The sequence below is a fragment of the Lethenteron reissneri genome, chromosome 27 (assembly GCF_015708825.2).
Source record: "Lethenteron reissneri isolate LAM-NWPU_2019-01 chromosome 27, ASM1570882v1, whole genome shotgun sequence".
Taxonomy (NCBI): Eukaryota; Metazoa; Chordata; class Hyperoartia; order Petromyzontiformes; family Petromyzontidae; genus Lethenteron; species Lethenteron reissneri.
The window spans coordinates 2202744-2228175 of NC_083805.1; the positions used below are offsets into that span (position 1 = coordinate 2202744).

Here is a 25432-nt window from a genome sequence, read left to right on the forward strand (position 1 = left end):
CCCCCCTCTCGCCCCCCCCTCTCTGCCCCCCCCCTCTATGCCCCCCCTCTCTGCCCCCCTCCCTCTCTGCCCCCCTCTCTGCCCCCCCCCCCCCCTCTATGCCCCCCCCCTCTCTGCCCCCCTCTATGCCCCCCCCCTCTGGACACGACCAGCGCCACCTCGTGGCCCCACTGACCCCTGTGACGTCACTCCGCTCGGGCTCCCGTAGACGCAGTGAGTCGATCCCCTCGCTCCACGCGGGGAAAGGAGACCCCCATAGACCCCCAATCGACCCCATAGACCCCCAATAGGACCCCCATCGACCCCAATAGACCCCCCCCCCCAACCGCCGGCCCCCCCTTTCCGCTACAAACGCAGCCTACCCCGGGCTAAGGGAGAGGCCTGGGCGACCTCGGGGGGCGCCTAGGAGGAAGCCCGCGGCCCGGGACTCAAACCCCGAACCGATCGGGGTGTTATCGATCCCCTGCTCTCATCATATTATCGATTTCGCATCGGAACCAATTGCCAGGTGGTTTGATCGCGGGGCGCGTGGGGGGGGAGTGAGTAAATTTGACCCCCAATTTTTTGGGGTGGGTTGGTGGGGGGCCCTCCTGTGTTCGTCTCGGCCTAGAGAGAGAGAGAGGAGGGGGGGGGGCTCATCGAGGATGTGATCGGCCCACCCCGTCCAGGTTTCAATCCCACTCGCGTTTGGGAGTCCGGTTCCCAATCGGGCCGACCTAAACAATCAGGCCTCTTACCCCCTGTCCAAGGCCCCCCCCCCAACCCCCTACCAATGGGCCCCCGTCGTTGCGGGGGGCCCGTGCCGCCCCCCGTGGTGGTGTTCGCGCTGTGCTGCGCGGCGGCGGGCGCCGCGTGCCTCTGCGTGGGGGAGTTCGTGCGCAGGGTGGCGGTGCGGGACCCCGACGTGGCGCAGGTGAGGACGGTGTGTGTGGGGTGTGTGTGCACGTGGCAGTGTGTGTGTGTGTACGTGTCACTGTGTGTGTGTGTGCACGTGTCACTGTGTGTGTGTGTGCACGTGTGTGTGTGTACACGTGTTACTGTGTGTGTGTGCACGTGGCAGTGTGTGTGTGTGTGCACGTGGTGTGTGTGTGTGTGTGTGCACGTGGCAGTGTGTGCACGTGGCAATGTGTGCACGTGGCAGTGTGTACACGTGGCAGTGTGTGTGTGTGTTGTGGTGTGTGTACACGTGGCAGTGTGTGTGTACGTGTCACTGTGTGTGTGTGCGCGTGGCAGTGTGTGTGTGCACGTGTCACTGTGTAGTGTGTGTACACGTGGCAGTGTGTGTGTACGTGTCACTGTGTGTGGTGTGTGCGCGTGGCAGTGGTTGTGTTGCACGTGTTACTGTGTGTGTGTGTGTACACGTGGCAGTGTGTGTGTACTGCTGCAAACGTGGCGGGTACAGTGTAGTGTGTGTACTGTACACGTGTCACTGTATGTAGTGTGTGTACTCGTGTCGCTTGTGTGTGTGTGTACTGCTGCACACGTCCCGGGTATGGTGTGGTGTGTTTAATGTACACGTGTCACTGTGTACACGTGTCAATGTGTGTGTGTGTACACGTGTCACTATTTGTGGTGTGTACACGTGTCGCTGTGTGTGTGTGTACACGTGTCACTGTGTGTGTGTACACGTGTCAATGTGTGTGTGATTGTGTGTACACGTGTCACTGTGTGTGTGCACGTGTGTGTGTGGTGTGTGTACACGTGTCACTTTGTGGTGAGTACGCGTGTCACTGTGTGTGGCGTGTGTACACGTGTCACTGTGTGTGTGGTGTGTGTGCACGTGTCACTTGTGGTGTGTACACGTGTCTGTGTACTGCTGCACACGTCGCGGTTATGGTGTGGTGTCTGTAATGTACACGTGTCAGTCACTGTGTGTTGTGTGTACACGTGTCACTGTGTGCTGTGTGTAAATGTGTCAGTGTGCGGTGTGTGTACACGTGTGAGTAGCGTGTGGGTTGTGTACAAAGTAGTGTCAAAAATGTGTAATGAGCGGCTTCCGCGACACGTCGTGTAGAGGGTACTTCTTCCTTTATTTCTCACACTGGGCACAACACAGGCCAACCTTATTCCTCTCACTCCGAGTACAACACTTAGATATTAACGTCTCTACTGGCTACACACACGGCCGGTCACTCAGCGTGGTCCCACCGCCCTCACTCGGCTACGCCGCTGGCTGACGATGGTGAGTGATGCCGGCAAGCAGCGACGCAGTCAAGACCCAAGAATCCACACGCGAACCCTGAACCCCGGGGTCCGCTCCCCCTTATATCCCCCCAGGCGTGGCTAGGCCCCGCCTCCGGCCACGCCCTCTCGTGGAACCTTCTAGCAGGTTCCCGGATCATCTCGGCCAGCCCCACATGTTACCTTGGCCCTTAACCGTGCCCATGCCCGTGCTTCCCTTTCCCAGCCAGCAGGTGTCATCATGTCATTACATATCTCCACACGTGACGTGGCGAGTGCTGTGTGTGATGTGCGTACGTCGGTGTGCATGGGACTACTTAGTGGATTTTGCTGCACAGCCGTCTGCTGCGCACGTGTACACATAGTGCACGTGTCATCACGCGCGTGCATAAAGACCCCACACGTTACCGCACGTGGTCGTATCGACTCTACATGGTACATAACACACGTGTGCAACCAATGTTGCCTATAGCAACATCGCAGGCCCAACTTTCGTCAGGCACGTGTTATAGACTGTTGCGGAGCTGCCTTGCCAGCAGTGGGAAATTCAGCCAAACCCCATTGTTGGTCTGTACTTCTATGCTCCAACGTGTGTGCTTGCCTTGACCAAGCACAGACGTGTCCAGAGTAGTGACGGGCAGCCCACACTCTAGTCGGCGGGCCTCATGAGCAGCCCTCCTCCTTCTCCTCAGTGGGCCGCAAGCTGGACATCGCTTGTGCCCTCATCATGACCCCCACACATCACCCTAGAGACGCACCGAGACCAGGTCACCAGGAGGGACTCCACAGGTCGCAGGTTGCCCACCACTGGTCCAGCGTGATCGGGTTTGGTCAAAAAATAACTTCCCGGGGACCCCGCGAGGACGTGGTGGAGACCCCCCGCCCCCACCACGTCCGTCATCGCACTGTGCATAGCCGACCGTGCTAATTGGAGGTGTGGGGCGAATGACAACAAACTAAACACAAACATCAGGAAGAAATTAGTTTCCAATCTAGATTTAAAAGTGCATAGCTCCCAGTGGCTTTCTAATATCAGAATATATCAGAATGAAGAGTGTTCCGGACGGCCGCATCTGAAAGCGGCGCGTGATGGCCAGCGAAAAGCCGCCGCTGCGAGGATGACCGGAGTCCGCGTGATGCCTTACGCTCCTTGACGTTGCCGCTTGCGTCCAGGACTGGAACTCCCTCCTGCTGCACCTGGGCGAGCTGGATCTGTGCGTACAGGAGCAGCGGTCGGATAACGACACGCGGGAGGTCACGCCGTCGCCGCCCGCCCCGGCGAGGCCGGCCCGCGCCCTGCCCACGGCGCCGGGGCCCGGGGCCGAAGGGCCCTCCTCGTCGGCCCCTCCACTTCCCCCCCGGCTGCTCGTGTCAGTGCGTGTCCTCGTGACCCTGACGCCATCGGCGGGGTCCGCGTGGGGCCGGTCGGGCGCCGTCTCTCATCTGGGCGTCTCGCTGCCGTCACAAGCGCTCCACCTCGCCGGTGAGCTAAGCGGTGGGGGGGGGGGGTTGAGCATGGTGGCCCGATGAGCGCGTCCTGAGTTCGATTCCAGAACGGGGCTAACGTCGGTGTTGAGTGACACCCACACTGACCGGCGTGGTGAAATATTGTCAAACGGCTCTTTTGAGCCGCCCTGGACGTGGGTTATCCGATGACGGAGCGTCGACTGCTGTCTCCCCCCCCCTACCCCCACAGGTCCGAGTCGGCCCGTCAACATCACCTTGTCCCTGGCGACCACGTGGGACTCGAACGACTGTCATCTCCGTGGCAACTGTCAGGCGGCGAGCTACAATGCGTGCGCGATTGTGTGGGCGGATTCAGGCGTCCTGCCCAACACCCCGTGAGTGTGGGTGCCATCATCGCTTGCTAGGGGGTAGTAGCGGTGTTGTCGAGGGGTTTTGGCTGAATTTGGTTCGGGCCGTTGCATCAGCTTGGGTGTCATCGCAGCCGTCGGGCAGTTGCGTCTCTTCGGTCGCTGCACGGCTGTCCACGTGACGCCGTGCATCGTCATCGTCCCGTCAGGAGGCCCGAGAGCTGCGACCCGGTCGACGAGGAACTCCGGCGCCTGGAGGCGACGGTAGCCGAGGGGACGGCGGATCCCGGCTGGTCCCGCAGGCCGGGAGAGATCGGGAAGCCGAGCGGCGCCGGGTGCAGGGGTTCGCCCGTCCTGAGGGTGTTCCACACGGAAGAGCCGGGACTCTCCGTGCTTCTCTCCCAGGTGCGGCCTCTGTGTGTGTGTGTGTACGCGGTGCTTAAAGAGCAGGGTTGATTGATCTACAGCCAAATGCGGACCCGCATCTTCGCACCGTACGGCCTCCTGCCAGCCACGTGATGCCTACCGATTTCAGAGCGGCCAGGAAACAAATTTAAAGGGCAGCCAGTCATAGATAGAAGAAAACAAAGAAGACAAACTTTTGAGCCTGAACTCGAACAGGAACAGGGAGTCTACGGTTCCGTATTGAAGTCTGAGTCGCTATGTAATAAGTCCGTGGGGTCCCAAGGTGGGTGTATGGGTCTCTGCGTGAGTCTGTAGCTCCCTATGTGAGGCTTTGGGTCTCTATGTAAGTCCGTGGGTCTATACAAAAAAAATGCACCCGGCCATATAAAATGTAACCTCGTTGCAAGATGCCCTCCAGACAGTGCCAGTGTTTTATAACATTCAGTCGTGGGCAGGGAGAAAGAGAAGAAGCTCTTGAGCCTGGACTTGAACAGGGCCATGGAGTCGACGGCACTGATGGCTGAATGGAAGGGTGACGCTTCCAGTCTGCGAGGTGGGGGGGGGGGGTCAGCATAATTTGTGCTGCCTGTGCTCGCCTGTGCACCCCAGGAGCGACGCTCCGAGATCGGATTGCGGTTGAGTTATTCTGCGGCCGCGATGGCCGGCAGCCTGCTGCTGGTGCTGGCGTGCGGCGCCCTGGGAGGCCGCACCCGCGGGCCGGGCCGGCCGGCCCTCACCGAGCTCAGCCCCCACAAGGTGAGGTCAATCGTCTCCCTCCCCGCCCCCCCCCCCCCCCCCCGTGTGAACGTTTCGATCTCAGCGGATGGACTGGTCTCTGTCACCGGAATGTAGAATTTACAACGCTGACTTAAACTATCTTCTTGGTTCTTTCGGTAAAGTCACGTAGAATGGAAATAATAAAATAATAAAAATAAAACATAATAAAATAATTCTCACGACGTTCCGGCCACAACGCAAGTAGCCGTCCTCAGGTGGAGAATAGGTCTGTCGAAGAGACATTTAATTATGTTTTATTTTTATTATTTTATTATTTCCATTCTACGTGACTTTACCGAAAGAACCAAGAAGATAAATCCCTGCAGTCACGAAAGCTTTAAATCGTGACTTAAACGAGCTTTGGCGGCGGCTTTCGCGACTCTCGCTGCGGTCGCATCCGCAGATGGATGGACGGATGGTGAGTGAATGGCCTGCGAGTCTCACTCTCTCTCGCTGCCTTGTCCAGTCACGTACGTTTGTGCATGCTTTGATATTTGCTCAGTATGTTGCTTTGCGACTCGCAGATGGCAGTGGGGTGGTGGTTGCCGAGCTGTTTTCTATAACGGCTCTGCCCGCTCTCCAAGCGTAGGTCACACACCTTGAAAAAAAAACATTTACTTTTTCTCAGGAAAACTTGTTTATTGTTGGTGTATTGCTCATCCTTCACGGTACTTTTTGTTCTCAACATGAATCTGCCAGCACTTGGCAATGCGCCACCAGACCCGGCTCACGCAATTATTTCATTTGATTTGCATCTCTTGTCCCCACCCCTACATCGTCCGCAGATGTCGCTCTCCGGCCAGTAAAGTAAATACGGGCGTCCGCAGAAGGTGAAGTCACCAGGCCGTAACAGCTCAGGAGGTGACGGGAGCCCACCGTCTCGTGTGAGCTATCAGCGTCTTTCTCCGCACGACGACCCACGGCTACAACCTCGTTTTCAGATGAAAAATCCGCTGTAAAAAACATTACATACAGTCTGTTCTCCTATAACGCGTGTTTTCATAACGCAAATTGGATATAACGTGATGAATGTATTCGGGAACATGTTTTTTTCATCATGCGGATGCATATCGGACGTAACGCAATTGAACATAAAACTACCGTCGTGCAAGTAGGAATAAGCGGTTGTGTAGCGCTCCTCGGCATAGCATCACACAAGGCAAGATACTGCTGGATGCTTCGAGATGCTACCCACGCGCCTCAGTCTTTGTTCAGCCTGCATACGCATCGCACTTATGTGTTGACACGAGCAGTTAGATATCACGTATCGATTAAACAGCCTCCTCCTCATCCACCCAAAAGTAATTTGATACGTTTTCACGATTCAGTTTAACGGTTTGATTCGTGAATAGAATATGTTTTGTGATCCTTATTTTATTTGTTTTTGGTTTCGGCCATGTAGTTGATGCCGAAATTCTTGTCGGTGGACCTCCACCACCCCGACAAGGCTTGTCACGTTTACCAAGAAGTAATTTTAGACGTGGCCAACGTGCCGATCATATTCTGACCAACCACAGCTTCAGAATTTTCATGACTGAATTTGCAATCAACAAAACAGTTCCCGAGCGAAACGGCATGTGTTGGCCACGAAATGTTTTAAGGCATCGGTGAGAAGCTTTACTGCTCAGCATTTGATCGATATATTGGGCAGGTGTAAAAAAACATCCCTGTCAACCCATACGGTTTAGCCATATTCTTGTACAGGGAAATTAAGTTTAAAGGTCCATTCGGCGTACAGCCGTTTCAATACGGGCAAGAACAAAAATGTGTCTATTTGTTTGTGTTTCTCCCTTGTGGAGGGACTTTATAGGATGAACGTTGAGATTTGTAAGGGCACGGGGTGACCAATAAGGTCTGAATTGGTCTGTCATAAGGTAAGCACTGATAAGGGGTTGACAGATAAGAAATAATATCTTTGCTGGAGGGTTAATGACGATACTTTTTTGCCACAAAACTACGTGACCTGACCCAAAAACAGATATGGATCGTAGTGTTGGCTGTGAAACCCTACATTTTTATATTTTACCTCGATTGTTGCCATCTCATTTGCGTTGTTTCTTAGTCTTTTCCTGTCTCGTTCCATTTTGTTTGCTCCGTTAGCCTTAACATAACGTTAGCGTTTGACACTTACGTGTGCGGCCTTATTGTCAGTCCACTGCTGGATGGAGGCTTCCCCATGCCATGCCCGTCGTGGGGATTATTTGGCCATACTTGACCACACTGCTTGGTGCAGGTTGGTGAAAACGGGGACCACAGGTACGGGAACATTGACCCACAACATAGCCCGCTCGCATTGAATTTAATTTAAATCAGCGGATTATCACATGCACAATTTGATTCCCAACGCATCGTGTCGGAATCTGTTTAATTTATGAATGCGGGCATCGGTGCTTGCCTGCTAGTGATGTTGACGACATGAGCTCGTTAGCGCCGCTGCTGTCGTGATACAAGGGCCCTGAGTCTGTCGCAAGGTCACGTGCGAGCGCATTGTTTTACTTAAAGTGTAAAAAAATAAGTTCACTAAATTAAATGAATGTTGGATGTGAAATGCCTTTATTTTATCTTCACTCAGTTATGCCCTTAACTTAAATAAATGACAATGACAGCTGTATATTTATCTTCACACCCCCCCCCCCCCCCCCCCCAAAATATATATATACAGTTCGGTCTCCAGCCCTATTGGACTTCACGAATGGCGATTCTCAACCCCAGTCCGTAACGGGCATCAACCCGAGCCCAAACTGGAATTGGAATGTTTAGAGCCGTGACTTGTAAATGTGCAATGGGAGTAAGAGTGGCACTTGAGTCATTATACTCACGCGGGGACGGCAAGACGCTCGCTCTGGAAGAGAGAGGGGGAGAGAGCGACTCTGATGCGGCGAGGGAGGAACCGCAGGCGGGCAGGAGGGGCGGCAGCAGTCACTCGGTGAGCTGGCGTCACCGATCGCCCAAGCTCTGCAGTCCACACGTGTTAAGATGTTTTCGGCAAACTCAGTGTGCTTATTTATACACCTGGGAGCAAACCAGAGCACCCGGAGAAAACGCACGCGTGCTAGGGGAGTGGGGGGGGTGTAGACAACACGATCCCATGCAGATGGAAGAGATGGAATCCCCGCATCATAGTTCGTGCGGATCGAGGCTAATTTACCAAAGCCTCACGTAGTGGAGCATTTTTTTTATTTATCGTGGCTAATTCATTGAGTAGCGGTGCCTTGCTGCCATGGACTAGCTGTTATGAAACTTGAATCGACACTTTAGGTACAGGTTAAGTTATAGCTGGATGTGACTTTCAAGTGCTCCGTGTGTTTTTGCACTACAATCTTTAGGCTAGAGTCGGTTTTATTTCGGGGTCGGCCGGGGAAACCAATGCCTCGTAATTTCTGCAATAAACGGGTTTACGGTCAAGTCCCCTTGTGTTTTTCTATCCGTCTGTGTGTGTGTCGTGGGGAGCGGTGGCACAATGGTTAGCACACTGAGCCATGAACCCGGTGACCCGAGTTAAATTTCCACATCGGTGATGAATATCTGAACCGGTTCCGGGCCTCATTTTAGGTCCACTTCAAATGGGTTCCTGGTGCGGTGTGATAACATCAGCACTGGGGAGACAAAGGCGGCTGAGGACGTGGTATTGCCTCCCTCCCCTCGTGTCGTGCCGGCTTCCATAGGTGCTCGCTAGCAGCACTTGCCCCATTGGCCGAAACGTCACCGATGACAAGCGATTCCATAATATAATTTTTTTGGGGTTAGATCTCATATAAATGTGTCTTTAACCCCCCGCATCCTGATAGTGGATTGGTAAGGTAAGGGGCCGTCCATAAATGACGTCACGCACCTAGGGGGGGGGGGGAGGAGTCGGACATTTGTGACGATGTGTGACGAGGGGGGGGGGTAGAAATGTGACGTCACATAAAAATGCGCAACTTTAAATAAATATAGACAACACGTTCTACTTAATTAGACTTTTTAATAAATGTTTTCTCCTACAACATCAGAGTGCATCGCCACATTAAATACGCACTACAATGACAATAGTTTAAAGCGATTTGAAACATGTTTTATTTTCAAAATGGAAATATGGTTTTTTGGGGGGGGAGGGGCAGAGCTTTGTGACGTCATATTTGAGGGGGGGGTTTGATTTTTCTGACGCCGTGTGACGAGGGGGGGTCAAAAATCGCGTGACGTCATTTATGGACGGCCCCTAATGACATCAACAAGAACGTGCCAGTTACTAGTTCAGCACACGCGGTGTGTTGGAGAGTAAACCGCGCAACATTTGCAAATCGAGTTTACGCTGGTCATTACAACAACACCAACAACGAGCAGCTTCACTGGGCGATTGGACACAATTGTGTGTTTAAGTCTTTCCCCCTTTCCGACTTGTGTGATGATACTTTGTCGGATGAACGTCGAGATTTATAAAGGGCACGGGGTGACCAATAAGGTCTAAGTCGGTCTGTGATAAGGGGTTGACAGCTATGGGGTTTAATGTAGCCGCACAACGCCTGCGTGTTAAACCCTCGCTCAATAAAGCCACCGACGTTTAAGGAAGTTATCGACTAACGTTATCAACTAACGCAATCGTCGACAGTCAACTCCGTCACGAGCAGAGGGCACGTGGCCAGAGAGCGACGCCGACGTTAATGGGGAACGTCGTGGACAATCGGCGGCCATATTGAGTAGGGGAAGTCGTCCCCCTCCCCCTTCCTCGGTTCGCTTGCAGAGAGCGAACGGCTGCGGCGGCTTGGTCGCGCCTTTTACTACGTCACTACTACAATTCAGGGCGGCGAGGCCATCTTACGTGGGAGGGGGGGCGAGGCCATCTTACGTGGGGGGGGGGCGAGGCCATCTTACGTGGAGGGGGGACGAGGCCATCTTACGTGGAGGGGGGGGCGAGGCCATCTTACGTGGGAGGGGGGAGGCGCGGCCATCTTACGTGGGAGGGGAGGCGCGGCCATCTTACGTGGGGGGGAGGGGGCCATCTTACGTGGGAGGGGAGGCCATCTTACGTGGGAGGGGAGGCGCGGCCATCTTACGTAGGGGGAGCGAGGCCATCTTACGTGTGGGGTGTAGACCGCCCTCCCTGCCCCCTACGTAAGATGGCCGCCGCTCTGCTTCACGGCTGATCTCAGCTCAGACGCTCGACGACAAAAATAAAAAAAGACCTCACGCCGCGTCGCCGCCCTCGCTCGCGGTGCGCGGCGTTCAACTGGCGACGTTGACGATGTCCACGCTGCTGGCGCTGGTGTCGTCTTAGCCCCAGAGGTTATCCCCCCCCCCCCCCCGAGGTTAACGCCGCGAGTTAAGACGCCGCCGAGGTGAGTGGGAGGTGAGGGGACCCCTCCAGTGCCGAGCACGACGACTTCCGCCGTGATGGGCGTCGTGTCCATGAGGCCTAGGGTCGCTGCTGCTCATGCTCGCTGTGATCGTGTGAAGCGATGATTTGTTTGACTTTGTTAATGACCGAGGCTGTACGTATGCAGGATTCCAAGGTTTCTCCGTACTTGAGGCGCCGCGGGGTCTGGCACGCCACGGGAAAGTCTTGTTTTTTTACCCTTTTATCTGGCAACAAAACTGACACTTTTTTTTACAAGGAGTCATGTTTGCATTGAACACAATACCTGCAGTCAGTTTTGTTGCCAGATAAAAGGGTAAAAAAACAATTATCATATTTTGCTACTGGCAAATGAGGTTCCAATGATGGCCTAATGTATTCAAGCCAGAAGCGGCTGAATGAATGACCTTTTCTAAATTAGTTTATTTAAATATCCAAATTCGTGTTTCCCTTCCTGTGAAGAGTAAAAACTCACCACGCACCCCACTTGCTGCTGCTGTAAGTTGCATTTGTTTGGCTGCTGCTGCTATAAATGTCCACGTGGTGACGACGATGAGCCACTAAGTTGAGCTGCTGTCATTTGTGGATAGCCAGTGTCGCTTCTGAAGAAAAGCTGTGTATCTCAGTGGGGCCTTACCTGGTAAAATAAAAGTAGTTTAGTTGTAAGTAATTTAGAAGGTGGGGTAAAGTGTGGGTTCTCCCACCTCTACCGAAGACGTCTGCCCAATGTGGAAGAGTAGGCCAATTACCCCGTCGAGGGGGCTGTGTAGATCTTCCCCGCAACCTCCGATTTGCATGGTTGGCTACGTACGGTGCGAAAGAAGTTCATACGGTACAATACAGGAGTCTATTTCCACCAGCAGTGGCATAAGCCAGCAGTTAATTGCGGGGCTGCGCCCTTAACTTTTATATGGGAATCAGAATATTTATTAATATTGTCACGGCCACTTCGCAGGCCATCGGGTTGGTCAGGAGGTTTCGCAAATCTCTACGTGAGTCACCAACCCTTGCAACACCAATCCCAACGCTGGGACCACGGGCTTGCCCCACCACGTAAAGTTTTAATCACAAACTTCACCAGTCAAATGCATTTGTGGCATCGCAGCTCTACGAGGCGGTGGTGGCGGCGTCGGAAAAGCCTAAGTTCATAATTGGATCAGACCACGGCTCACGGGGATGCTGTCACTTTGTCCGTAGTCTTGCAAATCTCTTCGCCCGTCTTAACCACTCGCGCCTTGTCTCTCCGTGTGTCTGAGCGAGCAGGGGTCGGTCGGGCTGCTCGCCGCTGCGTGAAGTGGGAGAGACTCCGCCAGGATCTCACCTGGGGTCTCCTCAAACCTCACTCTTGAGGACACCCGGCTTTTCCTGAGACCTCCAGTCTAGGATCCATTCATTCAAGGAGTCGTCTGTACTAGGACACCACTCCTTGGTCTGGTCTTTTTATCCCAACCATCGACTTTCTGGTGATCTGCTCTTTAGTGGGTCCCGTTTCTCTTTCTTTAGGTGTCCGTGCCTAGTGTGACCCGTCTCTGGTCAGATCCTTTCTTGGCATCCGTTCCTGCTGGTATCTGTCACCTTAGATCCTGCATCTCCTGGAAGCTACCTGTTGCGGGACCTGTCTCGATTCCTGAAACGCACATTCCTCCTACAACCCATCTCCCGGGGACCCATTTCCATCCTGCCACCCCTCGCATCCCAGGGGCGATCTCACCACCAGCACCACCATGTCGATGTCGCACTTGTACGGGCGCGACGAGGACGTGAATGTGGAGCGTTTCGAGGTGACCGACTGGGACTTGGAGAACGAGTTCAACCCCGAGCGCGTGCGCCACCGCCAGAGCAAGGAGGAGGCCGTGTACGGGGTCTGGGCTGAGGACGACGACGATGACGATGAGAGGCCCGGATTCTCGGGCGGGAGGAGGTGCGACGATAGGGGGGGCAGAGGGGGGGGGGGGATGGCATAGGGACCCGTGGAGCCCTCAGCAAGGGTCTCGGTGGGAGTCTTCGGGATTATATGGGGATGCAGTGGCTGTGTGTACAACGTGCACTGTGAGGTAGCCATGCAGCATCTTATTCACCTTAATCATCATCCTTAACACATTTATATCTTATCATTATCATCGTAATGACCACAGTAACATATGACTTGAAATAATCAATGACACCACCAGTGTCAACTGTGGGGAAATGGGATTGGTATCGTGCTGTATATTTGTAACGATGCATCAATTAATCGTTTAAAATCGATTCTCACACAGATGGTGCACACCTTAAATTGTACACGTGTGAGAATTAATTCAGTGTGGTGAAGTATGGTGAAAGAACCCCCATGACCGACACGTCATGGGGAGACCATCATCCGGCAGCGTATTACCCTCAAGAAAGAGAAACATTACCTCAGGGCTGCGTTCCCCAACCCTCGCCATGCCTGCTTGCGACAAGTGACGTAGTCATAAAAGACACGGGTGTTATTACGTGTTTTACTCCCGTTACTCTGATCGTCCCAATGACTTTCCTGTAATAACAGCCCAGCCTGATTTGCCAGCACGTTTTTACACCGTTTTTTGTGTGCATCGATCTCTAAAGCAAGAACCGCGACTTCACGGCCCCCGTGAGCTTCGTGAGCGGCGGAGTGAAGCGGCCCGCCGCCGAGGAAGAGGAGGATGAAGACGACGACGAGGAGGCGGCCTCGGGCAAGGGCTCCGGCGGCGAGGAGGACGGCGCCCGTCTGGGGCCCTGGAACGAGGCGCTGCAGAGGGCGAAGGGTGGGCGCGGCGCCAGGCAGGTCTGGCGACGCAACACGCGAACACGCGCGTACAATCGCACCGACGGGTCCCGCGTGGACGCACAAGACGGTGCGGGCCCGTCGGAAGCGACGAGCTCACGGGAAAATTAAAAAGTTTGAGTTGGCAAAATTGCAGTTGGCGTTGACCGTGGCCGGGAATCGAACTCGGGTCGCCGGCTTCATCATGTCAGTGTGTTTACCATTATGCCACCGCTACACTTTGATTCCTATCAATTTAATTTGGTAATGCTCTTACCTGTTTACCAATCATCAGGCAAGTGAAGTGTGCAAAGATAGAAATTTGCATTTGAACACGAGTAAATTGGTTAAAGCCAAACGACATTCCTTGGTTGGTGCTGTGGAGCTGCGTTTTTTATGGAAACCCCGGCCTACGGGGTGAGTGGTGTGAGCGTGCACGCGTAAACACGTTCCAAGTCTTCGCTGTGTGTGCGCACGTGCGTGTGTTCAGTCCCAGAAGGGGGGCATCAGGCCTTCCCGTACCGTGGCCGGACTGCCCCCCGAGAAGGGCTTCGGCAGCTGGGAGCGACACACGAAGGGCATTGGGCAAAAGCTGCTGCAGAAGATGGGCTACGTCCCCGGCCTGGGACTGGGCAAGAACGCGCAGGGTGAGATTGCCAGAGCCCGGATATCTGATTATTGAAGTCAATTGAATACTGATTATCAGTTTGATTACTCGACTAATCCGATAACGTGCATGTAGAAAACCTCTCGCCTCTTAATTCCCATGTGTGCCGCTGGACGGGAGGCTGTGCTTTTTGACGTCATCGTCGGCATCATCAGCCGCATCACGCTGGCGTGGTTGCTCCGTGTGTGTGTGTGTGTCGCGTGCTTGCACAGGCATCGTCTTGCCGGTGGAAGCCAAGGTCCGCAAGGGCCGAGGAGCGATCGGAGCGCACGGTCCTGAGCGAACAAAACAGTCACTCCGTGATTTCCCGGCTCCCAAGTCCGACGAGGAGGAAGAGGAGGTGGGACTCGCCTGACGTCACGTTTGCCCGTCTAAGCAAAAATAACTCGACGCAGTGCAATTTTATACACGACAAGATGTCAGCCGGCATTGCATTTTGCAACGTTTCTTGTGGGGTTGCGTGATAGTAGATTTAGGCTTAGACAAATTGAACACACATCCCACTGCTGGATGGAGGCCTCCGTGTGCCGTGACTCGTGATGGCGATTTGACCATACTTCACCAGGCCAGTCGGTGTGCGTCGATGAATTCAGGGAGTATCGATGTTTGTGCATAGCAGTGCAGTGCTGCACTGCCCTCTGTTGTGGGAAGCAGAGTGCAGTGCTAGACTGCCCTCTACTGCCCTCAACATAGCCTTGCAGCAGTCTAGAAGCCTTGTTTTATTAACCATGGTGTATATTTGAGTAAGCAAAGACAACAGAAATGCGACAAAAAAAGGAACGATCTCTGAATGAAATCTTGACTCGAGATCATTGCTGCTTGTGTTTAGTTTGTTGTCCTTCCCCCGCCCTCCAATAAACACGGTTGGCTACGTGCTGTGCATCATCCCGCCGTCGCACGCCTAGTCTGCATCCTCACGTGGTGACCCCCCCGCACCCCTAATAGGAGTTCAAGCAGCAGCTGAGCCAGTGGCGGAAGGAGCCCGGCACCGGAGCCGGCGCCACCAAGAAGGGTCCACGGTACACCTACCGCACCGTGGAGGAGCTCAAGGCTAAGGGGCTAGGCCGCAAGGTGGCGCCGCCCTCACAGCTCAGCCAAGTCAAGGTGGGGTTCTCTCTCGCGGTGCTGCCCTTCGTGTGCCTGACACGGCCGCCGTGAACTTCTCCAGCCACTCATTTGAGGGGCGTTGTTGGCGCCACGGTGGCGAGATGTTAACTACCTCGCCTGGTATACAGGAGGTCGTGGGTTCGATCCCGATCCTGACGCCTGCTGCTGTATATTTTGAGTTTGCATGTCTCTCCCCGTGGTCGTGCAGATTTTTCTCCGGGCCCTCCGGTTTTTCCCTCCACATTCCGAATCAACATGCGCATTTGGCTGCTATAAATTTTCACGTGATAAGCCACTTCGTTGAGTTATCATTTGTGGCCAGGTTACTTCTGAAAAAGAGTTATATAGCTCAGTGGGCCAAAGCTGGTAAAATATAAACAGTAAAATACAAAAAAAAGAGAACGAGAGAGCGAGTAAGAATTCGCGGAACACCTTCGTCTGTTTCCCCCTGCAGGTAATCGACCTGACTGGCAAGAGCCAGAAGGTTTACTACAGCTACGATCAGATGAGCCAGCGCCACAGCGTTCCGTCAGACGAGGCCGAGGCCGCGGAGGGAGAAGCCGCATCGCCGAGCGAGAGCAAGCGCAAGGGGTTCGCCCTGCCAGAGCTGGAGCACAACCTCCAGCTGCTGGTGGAGCTCACGGAGCAGGACATTGTGCAGACCGACCGTCGGCTGCGCCACGAGAAGAACCAGGTGATGGGGTCGTTGCACGCTTGCGCGGGTCCAGTGTCCCACACCACACACAGAGATATCCCTACTCTGACTTGAGGATGTACGTATGTGGAACTTCTTTCGCACCGCACGTAGCCAACCGTGCTGATTGCTCTCTCTCTCTCTCTCTAACTCATGTGGGACACGCGTATGCCCAAACAAAGTCTTCATTGTAATTTTAATTGGGCCGTCTGCGTCAAGTACGCGCAGGATGAATCGGTGCCTCCCTGTCAAAGTGGGGCACACGCGTACGTGTACACAAGATCCCCGTTTTAATTGAAGTCCGACTTGCACGTCACTGGGAACGCACTCATTCACGCGCACACAGAAATAACCAAGCTTGATTAAAAATGCAACGCTCTCGGCATCATTTGGAAAGCGCTCGGCGATTATCGGAGCATAACGAACCATCTTGCGTTCAAATGGGGGACAGCTGGTGAACATGGAAAAAAGCAGAGAGCCCCGTGGTAGTGGGGGCACGAGCGTAGACCTCCGGCGTTCGTCAGAACCAGAATTTATTTACGCTGGAGGATTCCCGCCAGAAACCCCTCGACCCTTTAAGAGTGCGCGGGCGGCCCTGTTTCACCACCTGCGTTCGACCTCAGGTGGTGGCTATGCAGCACGAAGCCCAGCGGCTGGAGGCGCTGCTGGAGCAGGAGGACCGCGCCGTGGAGCGGCTGGGCCGCGTGCTGGCCGTGGCCGAGTCCTGCGAGCGCCGCGCCCGCTCGCTCGAGGGGGACGTGCCGCCGGGGGAGGGGGAGCCGCCGCTCGGCCTCGCCGACGCGGCCCGGGTCTTCCGCTCGCTGCAGAGCGAATTCTACGAGGAATACCGCGCCTTCGACCTCGCCACGCTCGCCGTGCTCACCGTGCAGCCACTCCTCAAGCAGAGCTTTGCCGGGTGGGACCCCCTCAAGGTGCCAAGGGGGGGGTGCATCGGTGCCGCGCTGGAAAGATGTTAACTCCCTTGCCAAGTATGCGGGAGGTCCCGGGTTTTATTCCGACCCTGACGCCTGTATATTTGGAGTTTGCGTGTCTCGCTCCCTGTGGTTGCGTGGATTTTTCTCCGGGTTCTCCGGTTTTTCCCCCCAAATCAGCCACTTTATTGAGCTATCATTTGTGGCCAGGTTGTTTCTTAAAAAGAGCTTTATAGCTTAGTGGGCCTAACCTGATAAGATAAAAATAGTTTATAGTTATTTGGCTGTGCCTGGATGAGGAACGGTGCTATGGGAATGCGTGAGGTAGCTTGTAATGATGCATTGCTTCATTCTTCGATTAAGATAGTTTCTAACGGTCATGCTCTGCCTATCGTAGGTGTGTGAAGATGCATCTATTCACCAGTTAAAATTCATTCTTGCCTTCATATCACACGCATAATTTTAAGTGCCTGAGTCGTTTAATTATAATTTGCAGGCACTAGGGGTTCCACATTCACAACACCATTGAACAAACACTGAAGCATCTTCTTGTTTCTTTCGGTAAAGTCACGTAGAAGGGAAGTAATAAAATAATAAAAATAAAACATAATAAAACAATTCTCACGACGTTTCGGCTACAACGCAAGCAGCCGTCTTCAGGTGAAGAATGAGACACTACCAAACTAGGAGCTTATATATAAGCTGCATTGGGGGTTGAAGAGCGCCTTAACAAAAAGAATGTGCATGTGAAGAGGGATTTAGCATATTCATGGAAAATGCGTAGGCGTTGGGCGGGGGGGTGTCAAAGTCATATTATGCCCATGCATTATGCAGGATCAGCAGCAACCAAGGGGGGTGCAGGGATTAGCAGTAACAAAGGAAAGGAATGTTAATGATATGTAGCTGCAGTTACTCAACAACCACGTAGAAAACTAAAGTATAAACTACATAAAAAACTAAAGTATAAACTGCATCGCACCATCAGTATACTTACTATACTCTATAATAAGCTGAGTTACTAACAGCAAGTAATACATTACAATTTTACCTCGTAAAAATTCTATAATATGCTTCCATCTAAACCTTATTCTCTTACATCACACGAGCATATACCGTACTATATACTGCCATAGATAAACCCAACATTAAATTATATACTGTATTGCTGTAAACCAACCTATATCTTATACATTTAATATCACACTATGTATTATTCTACACACCCTAATGTGTATCGAAATGGTTTATTACGTCCTTCCAATGATTGCTGAGCCAGAATCCATCTTCTCGGTTAAAGTTGTCTCTGTGTTTGTATATGTGGATCGCCTCATGAACGAATCTCTCATGATACAGATGGCTTGCAGAGAACCTCTGTCTTGGAGAAGTCAATATCATGTGAGCCCACTGAGTTGTAACAGTGATCTGCCACGGCTGAGGTGTTAGTCCTACCGTGTTTCAGGTCAGCTTTATGTTCACGGATGCGGTCCGAGACATGTCGTTTGGTTTCCCCAATGTAACTGCTACCACAGAGGCAACTTAGTTTGTAGACGCCAGGGTACTGTATGTCTGGAACCACATCTTTTACAGACGGTACCAGATCACGGATTTTATGTACTGTGTTGAATCGGACCTGGATCTTGTGTTTAATCAGGATTTTGGAGATCTTTTTTGTGACCCCAGCAATGTAGGGTAAGGTGATGGTCTTGAAAGGCTCCTCAACAGGATCCTTCTTGATGGTTGGAGTCTTTCAAGACCATCACCTTACCCTACATTGCTGGGGTCACAAAAAAGATCTCCAAAATCCTGATTAAACACAAGATCCAGGTCCGATTCAACACAGTACATAAAATCCGTGATCTGGTACCGTCTGTAAAAGATGTGGTTCCAGACATACAGTACCCTGGCGTCTACAAACTAAGTTGCCTCTGTGGTAGCAGTTACATTGGGGAAACCAAACGACATGTCTCGGACCGCATCCGTGAACATAAAGCTGACCTGAAACACGGTAGGACTAACACCTCAGCCGTGGCAGATCACTGTTACAACTCAGTGGGCTCACATGATATTGACTTCTCCAAGACAGAGGTTCTCTGCAAGCCATCTGGCTATCATGAGAGATTCGTTCATGAGGCGATCCACATATACAAACACAGAGACAACTTTAACCGAGAAGATGGATTCTGGCTCAGCAATCATTGGAAGGACGTAATAAACCATTTCGATACACATTAGGGTGTGTAGAATAATACATAGTGTGATATTAAATGTATAAGATATAGGTTGGTTTACAGCAATACAGTATATAATTTAATGTTGGGTTTATCTATGGCAGTATATAGTACGGTATATGCTCGTGTGATGTAAGAGAATAAGGTTTAGATGGAAGCATATTATAGAATTTTTACGAGGTAAAATTGTAATGTATTACTTGCTGTTAGTAACTCAGCTTATTATAGAGTATAGTAAGTATACTGATGGTGCGATGCAGTTTATACTTTAGTTTTTTATGTAGTTTATACTTTAGTTTTCTACGTGGTTGTTGAGTAACTGCAGCTACATATCATTAACATTCCTTTCCTTTGTTACTGCTAATCCCTGCACCCCCCTTGGTTGCTGCTGATCCTGCATAATGCATGGGCATAATATGACTTTGACACCCCCCCGCCCAACGCCTACGCATTTTCCATGAATATGCTAAATCCCTCTTCACATGCACATTCTTTTTGTTAAGGCGCTCTTCAACCCCCAATGCAGCTTATATATAAGCTCCTAGTTTGGTAGTGTCTCATTCTTCACCTGAAGACGGCTGCTTGCGTTGTAGCCGAAACGTCGTGAGAATTGTTTTATTATGTTTTATTTTTATTATTTTATTACTTCCCTTCTACGTGACTTTACCGAAAGAAACAAGAAGATGAATCCCTGCAGTCACGAAAGCTTTAAATCGAAATTTAAACACTGAAGCAGTTTCTTGACTTGAATCACGACGACAATTCACCAAATTGAGTCGCCGCGATTTTCACCTTTGACCCCCTCGTCCCCGCACCCCTGAATTTCCGCCTAGGACCCGTCGTTCGGCCTGGACGTGGCGCGCGAGTGGAAGGCCATCCTGGAGGAGAGCCAGAACGTGCTGCAGACCGTGCACCCACAGCTGGGCCCGCTCGCCGGCAGTAGCGGCGGCGGTGGAGGCACCAACATGGACCCCTACCACCGCCTCATGTGGGACACGTGGATGCCGTGCGTGCGTTCCGCCGTGGTTCGGTGGCAGCCGCGTGCCTGCGAGCCCATGGTGGATATGGTGGAGCACTGGATGGAGTTCCTGCCGCCCTGGATTCTCAACAACGTCCTGGAGCAGCTCATCTTCCCCAAACTTCAGCGCGAGGTTCGTATCTCTCTCGCTCGCTCGGATTTTACTGCCGCCGCTTTTTAGTTTTCGTTGAAAGTTATTTTTGTTCGAGGCACAGTCGTCCCTTTGCAATTTATCCTCGGCATTACGTTCACCCGATTCCTCACTTGACTCATAACCCTCCTTATAACCTTCACATGAATCCTCACCTCAATCTAAACCCCAAACTCTTATCCAAATCTTAACCCTTACAACTCACCTTAACCCCATAACCGTACTGCTCGCCCTCTTGCTCTCACCCACACTCTCGACAGCACCTGTGCAGGACCCGAGGGCGGCACACCGTTTATAGTTTTGTTTATACTATACTGCACATCCCTCGTTGCTCATCACGTGCTGCACGCCGTGCATTATTTGTTCACCTGCGAAGGCCCCACTGAGCCGAGCAGCTCTTTCACAAGGACGACCACAGCCCAAGACCATCGGCATTGACGGCAGTTACATAGAGTTACGCAGAGATCTATAGAGTTATATAGAGATCCACGAGTTACACAGTATGTATGTATGTTCAACGTCTTTGGCACCCTACGTAGCCAACCGTGCTAATCGGAGGTACGCAGAGATCCATAGTGACCCGTATAGACGCGTCGAGTTACAGCCCAACACCGTCTGCAGTGGCGGCAATTCCAGAAGATCGCAGGGTGGGAATGTTGCGCGCTGAAATAAGCGCCGCGTTGTTGCGCGCAGGTGGAAAACTGGAACCCGCTGACAGACACGGTGCCCATCCACGCGTGGATCCACCCGTGGCTGCCCCTGATGGGCGGCGCTCGGCTAGAGCCGCTCTACTCGCCCATCCGGAGCAAGCTGGGCAGCGCCCTGCAGCGCTGGCATCCCAGCGACCCTTCCGCCAAACTCATCCTGCGGCCGTGGAAGGAGGTGTTCTCCCCGGGCAGCTGGGAGGCCTTCATGCTCAAGCACATCCTGCCCAAGCTCGGTGAGCTGAGGAGAAGGGTTTGTATTCATGGGGTCCTGAAATACCTCCATCTCATCTCGTTCTATTGCCCTGCTGCTGTCCAGCCGAAGGCCCCCCCCCCGTTCCGCCAGTTGACGTGGTCTAGTTTTTTTCGAAAAATGTCACGGGATCTTTAATGTCCACTGTGATGCGTGCTATGCAATGTTTCCTCAGGGGATGATCAGTCCATCATCATCACCATCACCATTGTCATCATTATCAGTCTCTTAACTGTGACCGACATGGACATGCCAGTGAAGCTTCTTTGGCAATCAACTCTCCCGAATGTATTGCCATCTGCACAATGTCATTGATCTCTTGGAATATTGGCATTGAGTGACCTTAAGGAGTGACATCGACTTAGGGAGGCCTTCATCCAGCAGTGGATAGACGGTGCGCCATTGTGACGATGGTGGGGAGAGCGGAGAGTCGGGTACAACTAAACATCTCACGACCGGCGCCGTCTCTGCCACCCTCCCAGGAATGTGTCTCTCGGACTTCGTGATCAACCCTCACCAGCAGCACCTGGACCCCTTCCGCTGGGTGATCGACTGGGAAGGGATGCTGTCTCCCGCCAGCCTCGTCACGCTGCTCGACAAACATTTCTTTGCCAAGTGGCTTCAGGTGAGACCACTACCTCGTCGTACTGTGGGCCGGCCGCTACGGTGGCGAGATGTTAACTAGCTGGCCTGGTATAGAGAGAAGTTCGTGGGTTCGACCCTGATGCCTGCTGTATTATTTGTGGTTTGCGTGTTCTCCCTGTGGTCGCGTGGAGTTTTCTCCGGGTCTTCCGGGTTTTCCCCTCCACATATCCACATATAGAATCGACGTGCGTTTAGAGTATTTGGCTGCGATACATTTCCACGTGATGAGCCACTTCGTTGGGCTATTATTTGTGGCCAGGTTGCTTCGGAAAAAGAGCCGTATTGCTCAGTGGGCCTGACCTGGTAAAATATAAATAGTTTATTGTTTTAAATTTTGTTGCAGAGGTTTGGTGTTCGAATTTAGCGCTACCCTGATTATACTGCAGGTGTGATAATAATCATAATAATACTCCATGCCATCTGCTTCACAGTGTAATTCTCAAGAGCAGGCCATTGTGTGCCCGACTCCACGTTCCAAATTGACCAATTTTGAAACATTCCTCGCACTTCTCAATTTGCGATTATGCATCGGGCCCCTTACTGGCAGCAGGCTAAGGCCCCCCCCATGTTCACTCTGTGCCAAAGAAGTTCAACGTACTGAACGTACACTGCCTATGTGCGTCGTCGCACGCAGGTGCTGTGCGCGTGGCTCAGCAACAACCCCAACTACGAGGAGATCATCAAGTGGTACCAGGGCTGGAAGTCGCTCTTCTCGGAGCAGCTGCTGGCGCACGTCACCGTCAAGGAGAAGTTCAGCGAGGCGCTGGACATCATGAATCGCGCCGTGTCCATGCCGCACGGTAATCGCCCCTCGTGATGCCTCGCTCCCTGTGGCACCCCCGTCGCTACCCCTCGCGCTCCCCACGACCCCCCACAAGTGGCTTCCTGTGGCTCTGTGACTCTTCGTGCCTCTCCATAACTCCCCGTGTCTTCCCATTGCTTTCTGTGGCTCCTTTTGGCTCAGGGTGACTCTCCGTGACTCTCTGCCCTCTCCTCCAGCGTCCTCTCTTGCTCCTTTATTCCAACCAGGATTCCTTTGTCTCCCCTGCGAACTCCTGGTGACCCTTGTATCCAAGGAATTAGTAGCTGTGCAGCAGTGGGGCTGGTGTGTGTGTATGATGGTGGTATGAAGGGCGGAGTGGTAGTGTAGCGGTTAGCTAGCACGCTGTGCTCTGGACCCGGTGACCCGAGTGACGATTCCCATTCACTGCCAACACCAGTGACGATAATCTGAATGGGTCCTGGGACTCCCCGAGGTCGACTCAACCTAAAATTAGTACCTGGTGTGGTATGTAAGCATCGCCACTGGGGAGACAAAGGCGGCCAGGCATGATGTTGGGCACGCACCCCCTGGCGTGCCGTGCCGACCTTCATAGGTGCTGGCTAACAGGACTTGCCCCAACAGTCTATTCAGAATATATACAGGGGATCTTTGTCTTTGTTTGGTGGTGGGTATGGTCATGGTGAAGAGTATACCATCGGTGACTGTGTACGTGTGGGTGATGGTGAATGTTATACTGTTGATAGTTACCATGGGTATGCTCTAGGTGCTGCTGCATATCACATTATTTGGTGAATGTTTGGCGGGACGGCGTTGGCACTAGTGCACGAGCGCAAATTACACTCCACCGCTCTGGCCTGTCTATGCGCTGTGAAGAAGAGCCATTGCCCAAAACATCGCCTATTGCTGACTTTTTAAGGCCACAGTGCTGTTGACAAATGTATTGTTTTTCTTTTCACGTCACAACGATGTCCGTTGAACTTCTCTCGCACTGTACATAGCCAACCGTGCTAATCGGAGGCGCGGATGTTGTCTGACGCGGTCGCATGTCCCCGCAGGCTCACGGCATTAACGACCGCATCACCGCCGCTCCCATCCTCTCTCCCCCACCCGTCCCCTGTGTCTTACCCACCCCAGGACCCGTGGGCTTCACGCAGCCCGGCGCACGCGAGCACATCGCCTACCTCACCCAGACCGAGCGCCGGCGAGACTTCCAGCCCGACGGGGGCCCAGCGCCCCCTCCGACCTCGACTGTCCCCCCGGGCCCCCAGGGCCCACCGGGCCCCGCCGTGGGCGTCGCGCAGCCGGTGCCGCTGAGCTTCAAGGAGCTGGTGCAGGCGCGAGCCGAGGAGAACAACATCGTGTTCATGCCGCTGCTGGGCCGGCGCCACGAGGGCAAGCAGCTGTACACGTTTGGGCGCCAGGTGGCGTACATCGACCGCGGCGTCGTCTTCGTGCAGGGAGAGAAGACGTGGGTGCCCACGTCGCTACAGAGCCTTGTCGACAGCGCCAAGTGACGGAGGGGAGCGAGCGAGCGAGCGAGCCGTCGGGGGAGCGGCGGAGAGGGTGAGAGAGATGGCGAGAGGGGGGTGATGATGGGGCAGGAGACGGCGGAGAGAGAGGAAGGGAACGCCGCAGCCGGGATGACGAGAGGGCGAGCGGCAGGAGAGACAAGAGGAGGAGAGAGGACGAGCAGCGCCGCCGGGTGACTTCGCTGAGATGTTCCAACCGCGGGATGTTGCAGCGAGAGCGTAGAGTGCGTATGCTGACGGGGGCGGGGGGGGGTGCTTTTGCTCCGGTGCGTGTATGCGGTATGCGCGCGTGTTTCCACAGGGCGAGGTGATGGGGTTGCAACGAGCACGCCAGACGTGTGCGTTCGCATTGCCCTGGCGGCCTGCTTCTAGCACCGCGTGTGCGTTCGGTTGATTTTGTAAATTATTCATCGACAGTTGTGTGTATGTGTTTCCTCGCCACTGCTCCGTAACATTGCCATTACCGGTGGAAGCGTCGACAAATGGTTAAACCGCTGTTTGGCTCAAGTTGAGTTGTGCGTGCGTCAGCATGCATGTGATAGAATGAATGGGTGGTGTGTGTCTGTCTTTGTGTGTGAGTGGGAAGTGGTAGTGTAGTGGTTAGTGCCCCGCACTACAAACTCAGCGACCCGAGTTCGATTCCCGCTCACGGCCAACACCAGTGACGATTATCTGAACCAAGCCTTTCCCCAAGTCGACTCCGCCTGAAAATAAGTACCTGGCAAGACGTGTAAACATTGCCGCTAGGGAAGCGAAGGTGGCCGGGCAGTGGTGTTGGTCACCCACACCCCCGTGTGCCGTGCCGGCCTTCATAGGTGCTTGCTAACAGCACTTTCCCCAAAAGTCTTTTGAGGCTATACGGGGGATCTTTGTGAATGGGTGGTGCGTGTGTCTAAATGTGTGCTGCTGTGAATGGGTGGTGCGTTTACTGAGACACGGGTCTCTCGCGTCTGTGGCCACGAACACGCGTGTCAAGTATTTTTGTATCGTAATAAAGCTGACCTCGGTCACCTTTTGAGTGTCACGTAGTAATCATTATTATTTCAACTTGTAACTGCTCGCTGTCGGAAGCGAGATAGTGACTGGCGTGCGCGTGGAGGAACCCAAGGACGAGCGGGAAAGCAGCGGCCAGGTGTTGAGCCGGCGGCGTCATTCAATTTCCCAAGCTCTGCAGTCCTCAATATATGAAGATGTTTTCAGCCATGCCTGCGAGGGGGCAACACTAATCCCATACAGATGTAACAGATGGGGATTAGTCTACATTTTGCTCTACTGCCCAACCATCGCCTAATTTCAATGGGGATTGAACTATCACGTCACGTGTGTGTGCGGTGATACCGGGGGAGGTAGTGGGCGGTGAGAAGGGATGGTGAGGATTCGGGAAGAGGGATGCATGTGTGTCGAACTTCTTTCGCACCGTACGTAGCCAACCGTGCTTCCCGGAGGT

At 53.2% G+C, this 25432-nt stretch overlaps 2 protein-coding genes across 4 annotated transcripts; both read left to right on the plus strand.

Annotated features, from left to right (window-relative positions):
• The first annotated feature begins 468 nt into the window (after positions 1–468).
• On the plus strand, positions 469–8582 carry LOC133348326 (transmembrane protein 248-like). Its single transcript, XM_061561068.1, has 6 exons — positions 469–913; positions 3355–3664; positions 3878–4022; positions 4205–4400; positions 5010–5156; positions 5963–8582. Exons 1-6 carry the CDS (start codon positions 773–775, stop codon positions 5981–5983), a joined length of 960 nt encoding a protein of 319 aa, XP_061417052.1. The 5' UTR covers positions 469–772; the 3' UTR covers positions 5984–8582.
• Positions 8583–10733: 2151 nt separating this feature from the next.
• On the plus strand, positions 10734–24995 carry LOC133348313 (tuftelin-interacting protein 11-like). 3 transcript variants are annotated; one of them, XM_061561053.1, is made up of 13 exons: positions 10734–11007; positions 11773–12430; positions 13096–13294; positions 13764–13920; positions 14153–14280; positions 14886–15044; positions 15502–15741; positions 16365–16673; positions 19735–20052; positions 20764–21010; positions 21510–21652; positions 22307–22472; positions 23591–24995. In XM_061561053.1, exons 2-13 carry the CDS (start codon positions 12234–12236, stop codon positions 23968–23970), a joined length of 2643 nt encoding a protein of 880 aa, XP_061417037.1. In that variant the 5' UTR covers positions 10734–11007; positions 11773–12233; the 3' UTR covers positions 23971–24995. The 3 variants fall into 3 exon arrangements, with proteins under 3 accessions (XP_061417037.1, XP_061417036.1, XP_061417038.1); XM_061561052.1 differs by lacking the exon at positions 10734–11007 and having other exon boundaries at positions 11073–12430; XM_061561054.1 differs by lacking the exons at positions 10734–11007; positions 11773–12430 and having other exon boundaries at positions 13129–13290.
• Positions 24996–25432: the final 437 nt, after the last annotated feature.

Bases quoted from the DNA above. Each gene is read 5' to 3' on its own strand.
- LOC133348326 (XM_061561068.1), top strand. From the start codon at position 773: ATGGGCCCCCGTCGTTGCGGGGGGCCCGTGCCGCCCCCCGTGGTGGTG. The intron at 4,401-5,009 runs GTGCGGCCTCTG...TGTGCACCCCAG, and splicing joins TCTCCGTGCTTCTCTCCCAG to GAGCGACGCTCCGAGATCGG. The intron at 5,157-5,962 runs GTGAGGTCAATC...CATCGTCCGCAG, and splicing joins CCGAGCTCAGCCCCCACAAG to ATGTCGCTCTCCGGCCAGTA.
- LOC133348313 (XM_061561053.1), top strand. From the start codon at position 12,234: ATGTCGATGTCGCACTTGTACGGGCGCGACGAGGACGTGAATGTGGAG. The intron at 12,431-13,095 runs GTGCGACGATAG...CGATCTCTAAAG, and splicing joins GGATTCTCGGGCGGGAGGAG to CAAGAACCGCGACTTCACGG. The intron at 22,473-23,590 runs GTAATCGCCCCT...TACCCACCCCAG, and splicing joins CGCCGTGTCCATGCCGCACG to GACCCGTGGGCTTCACGCAG.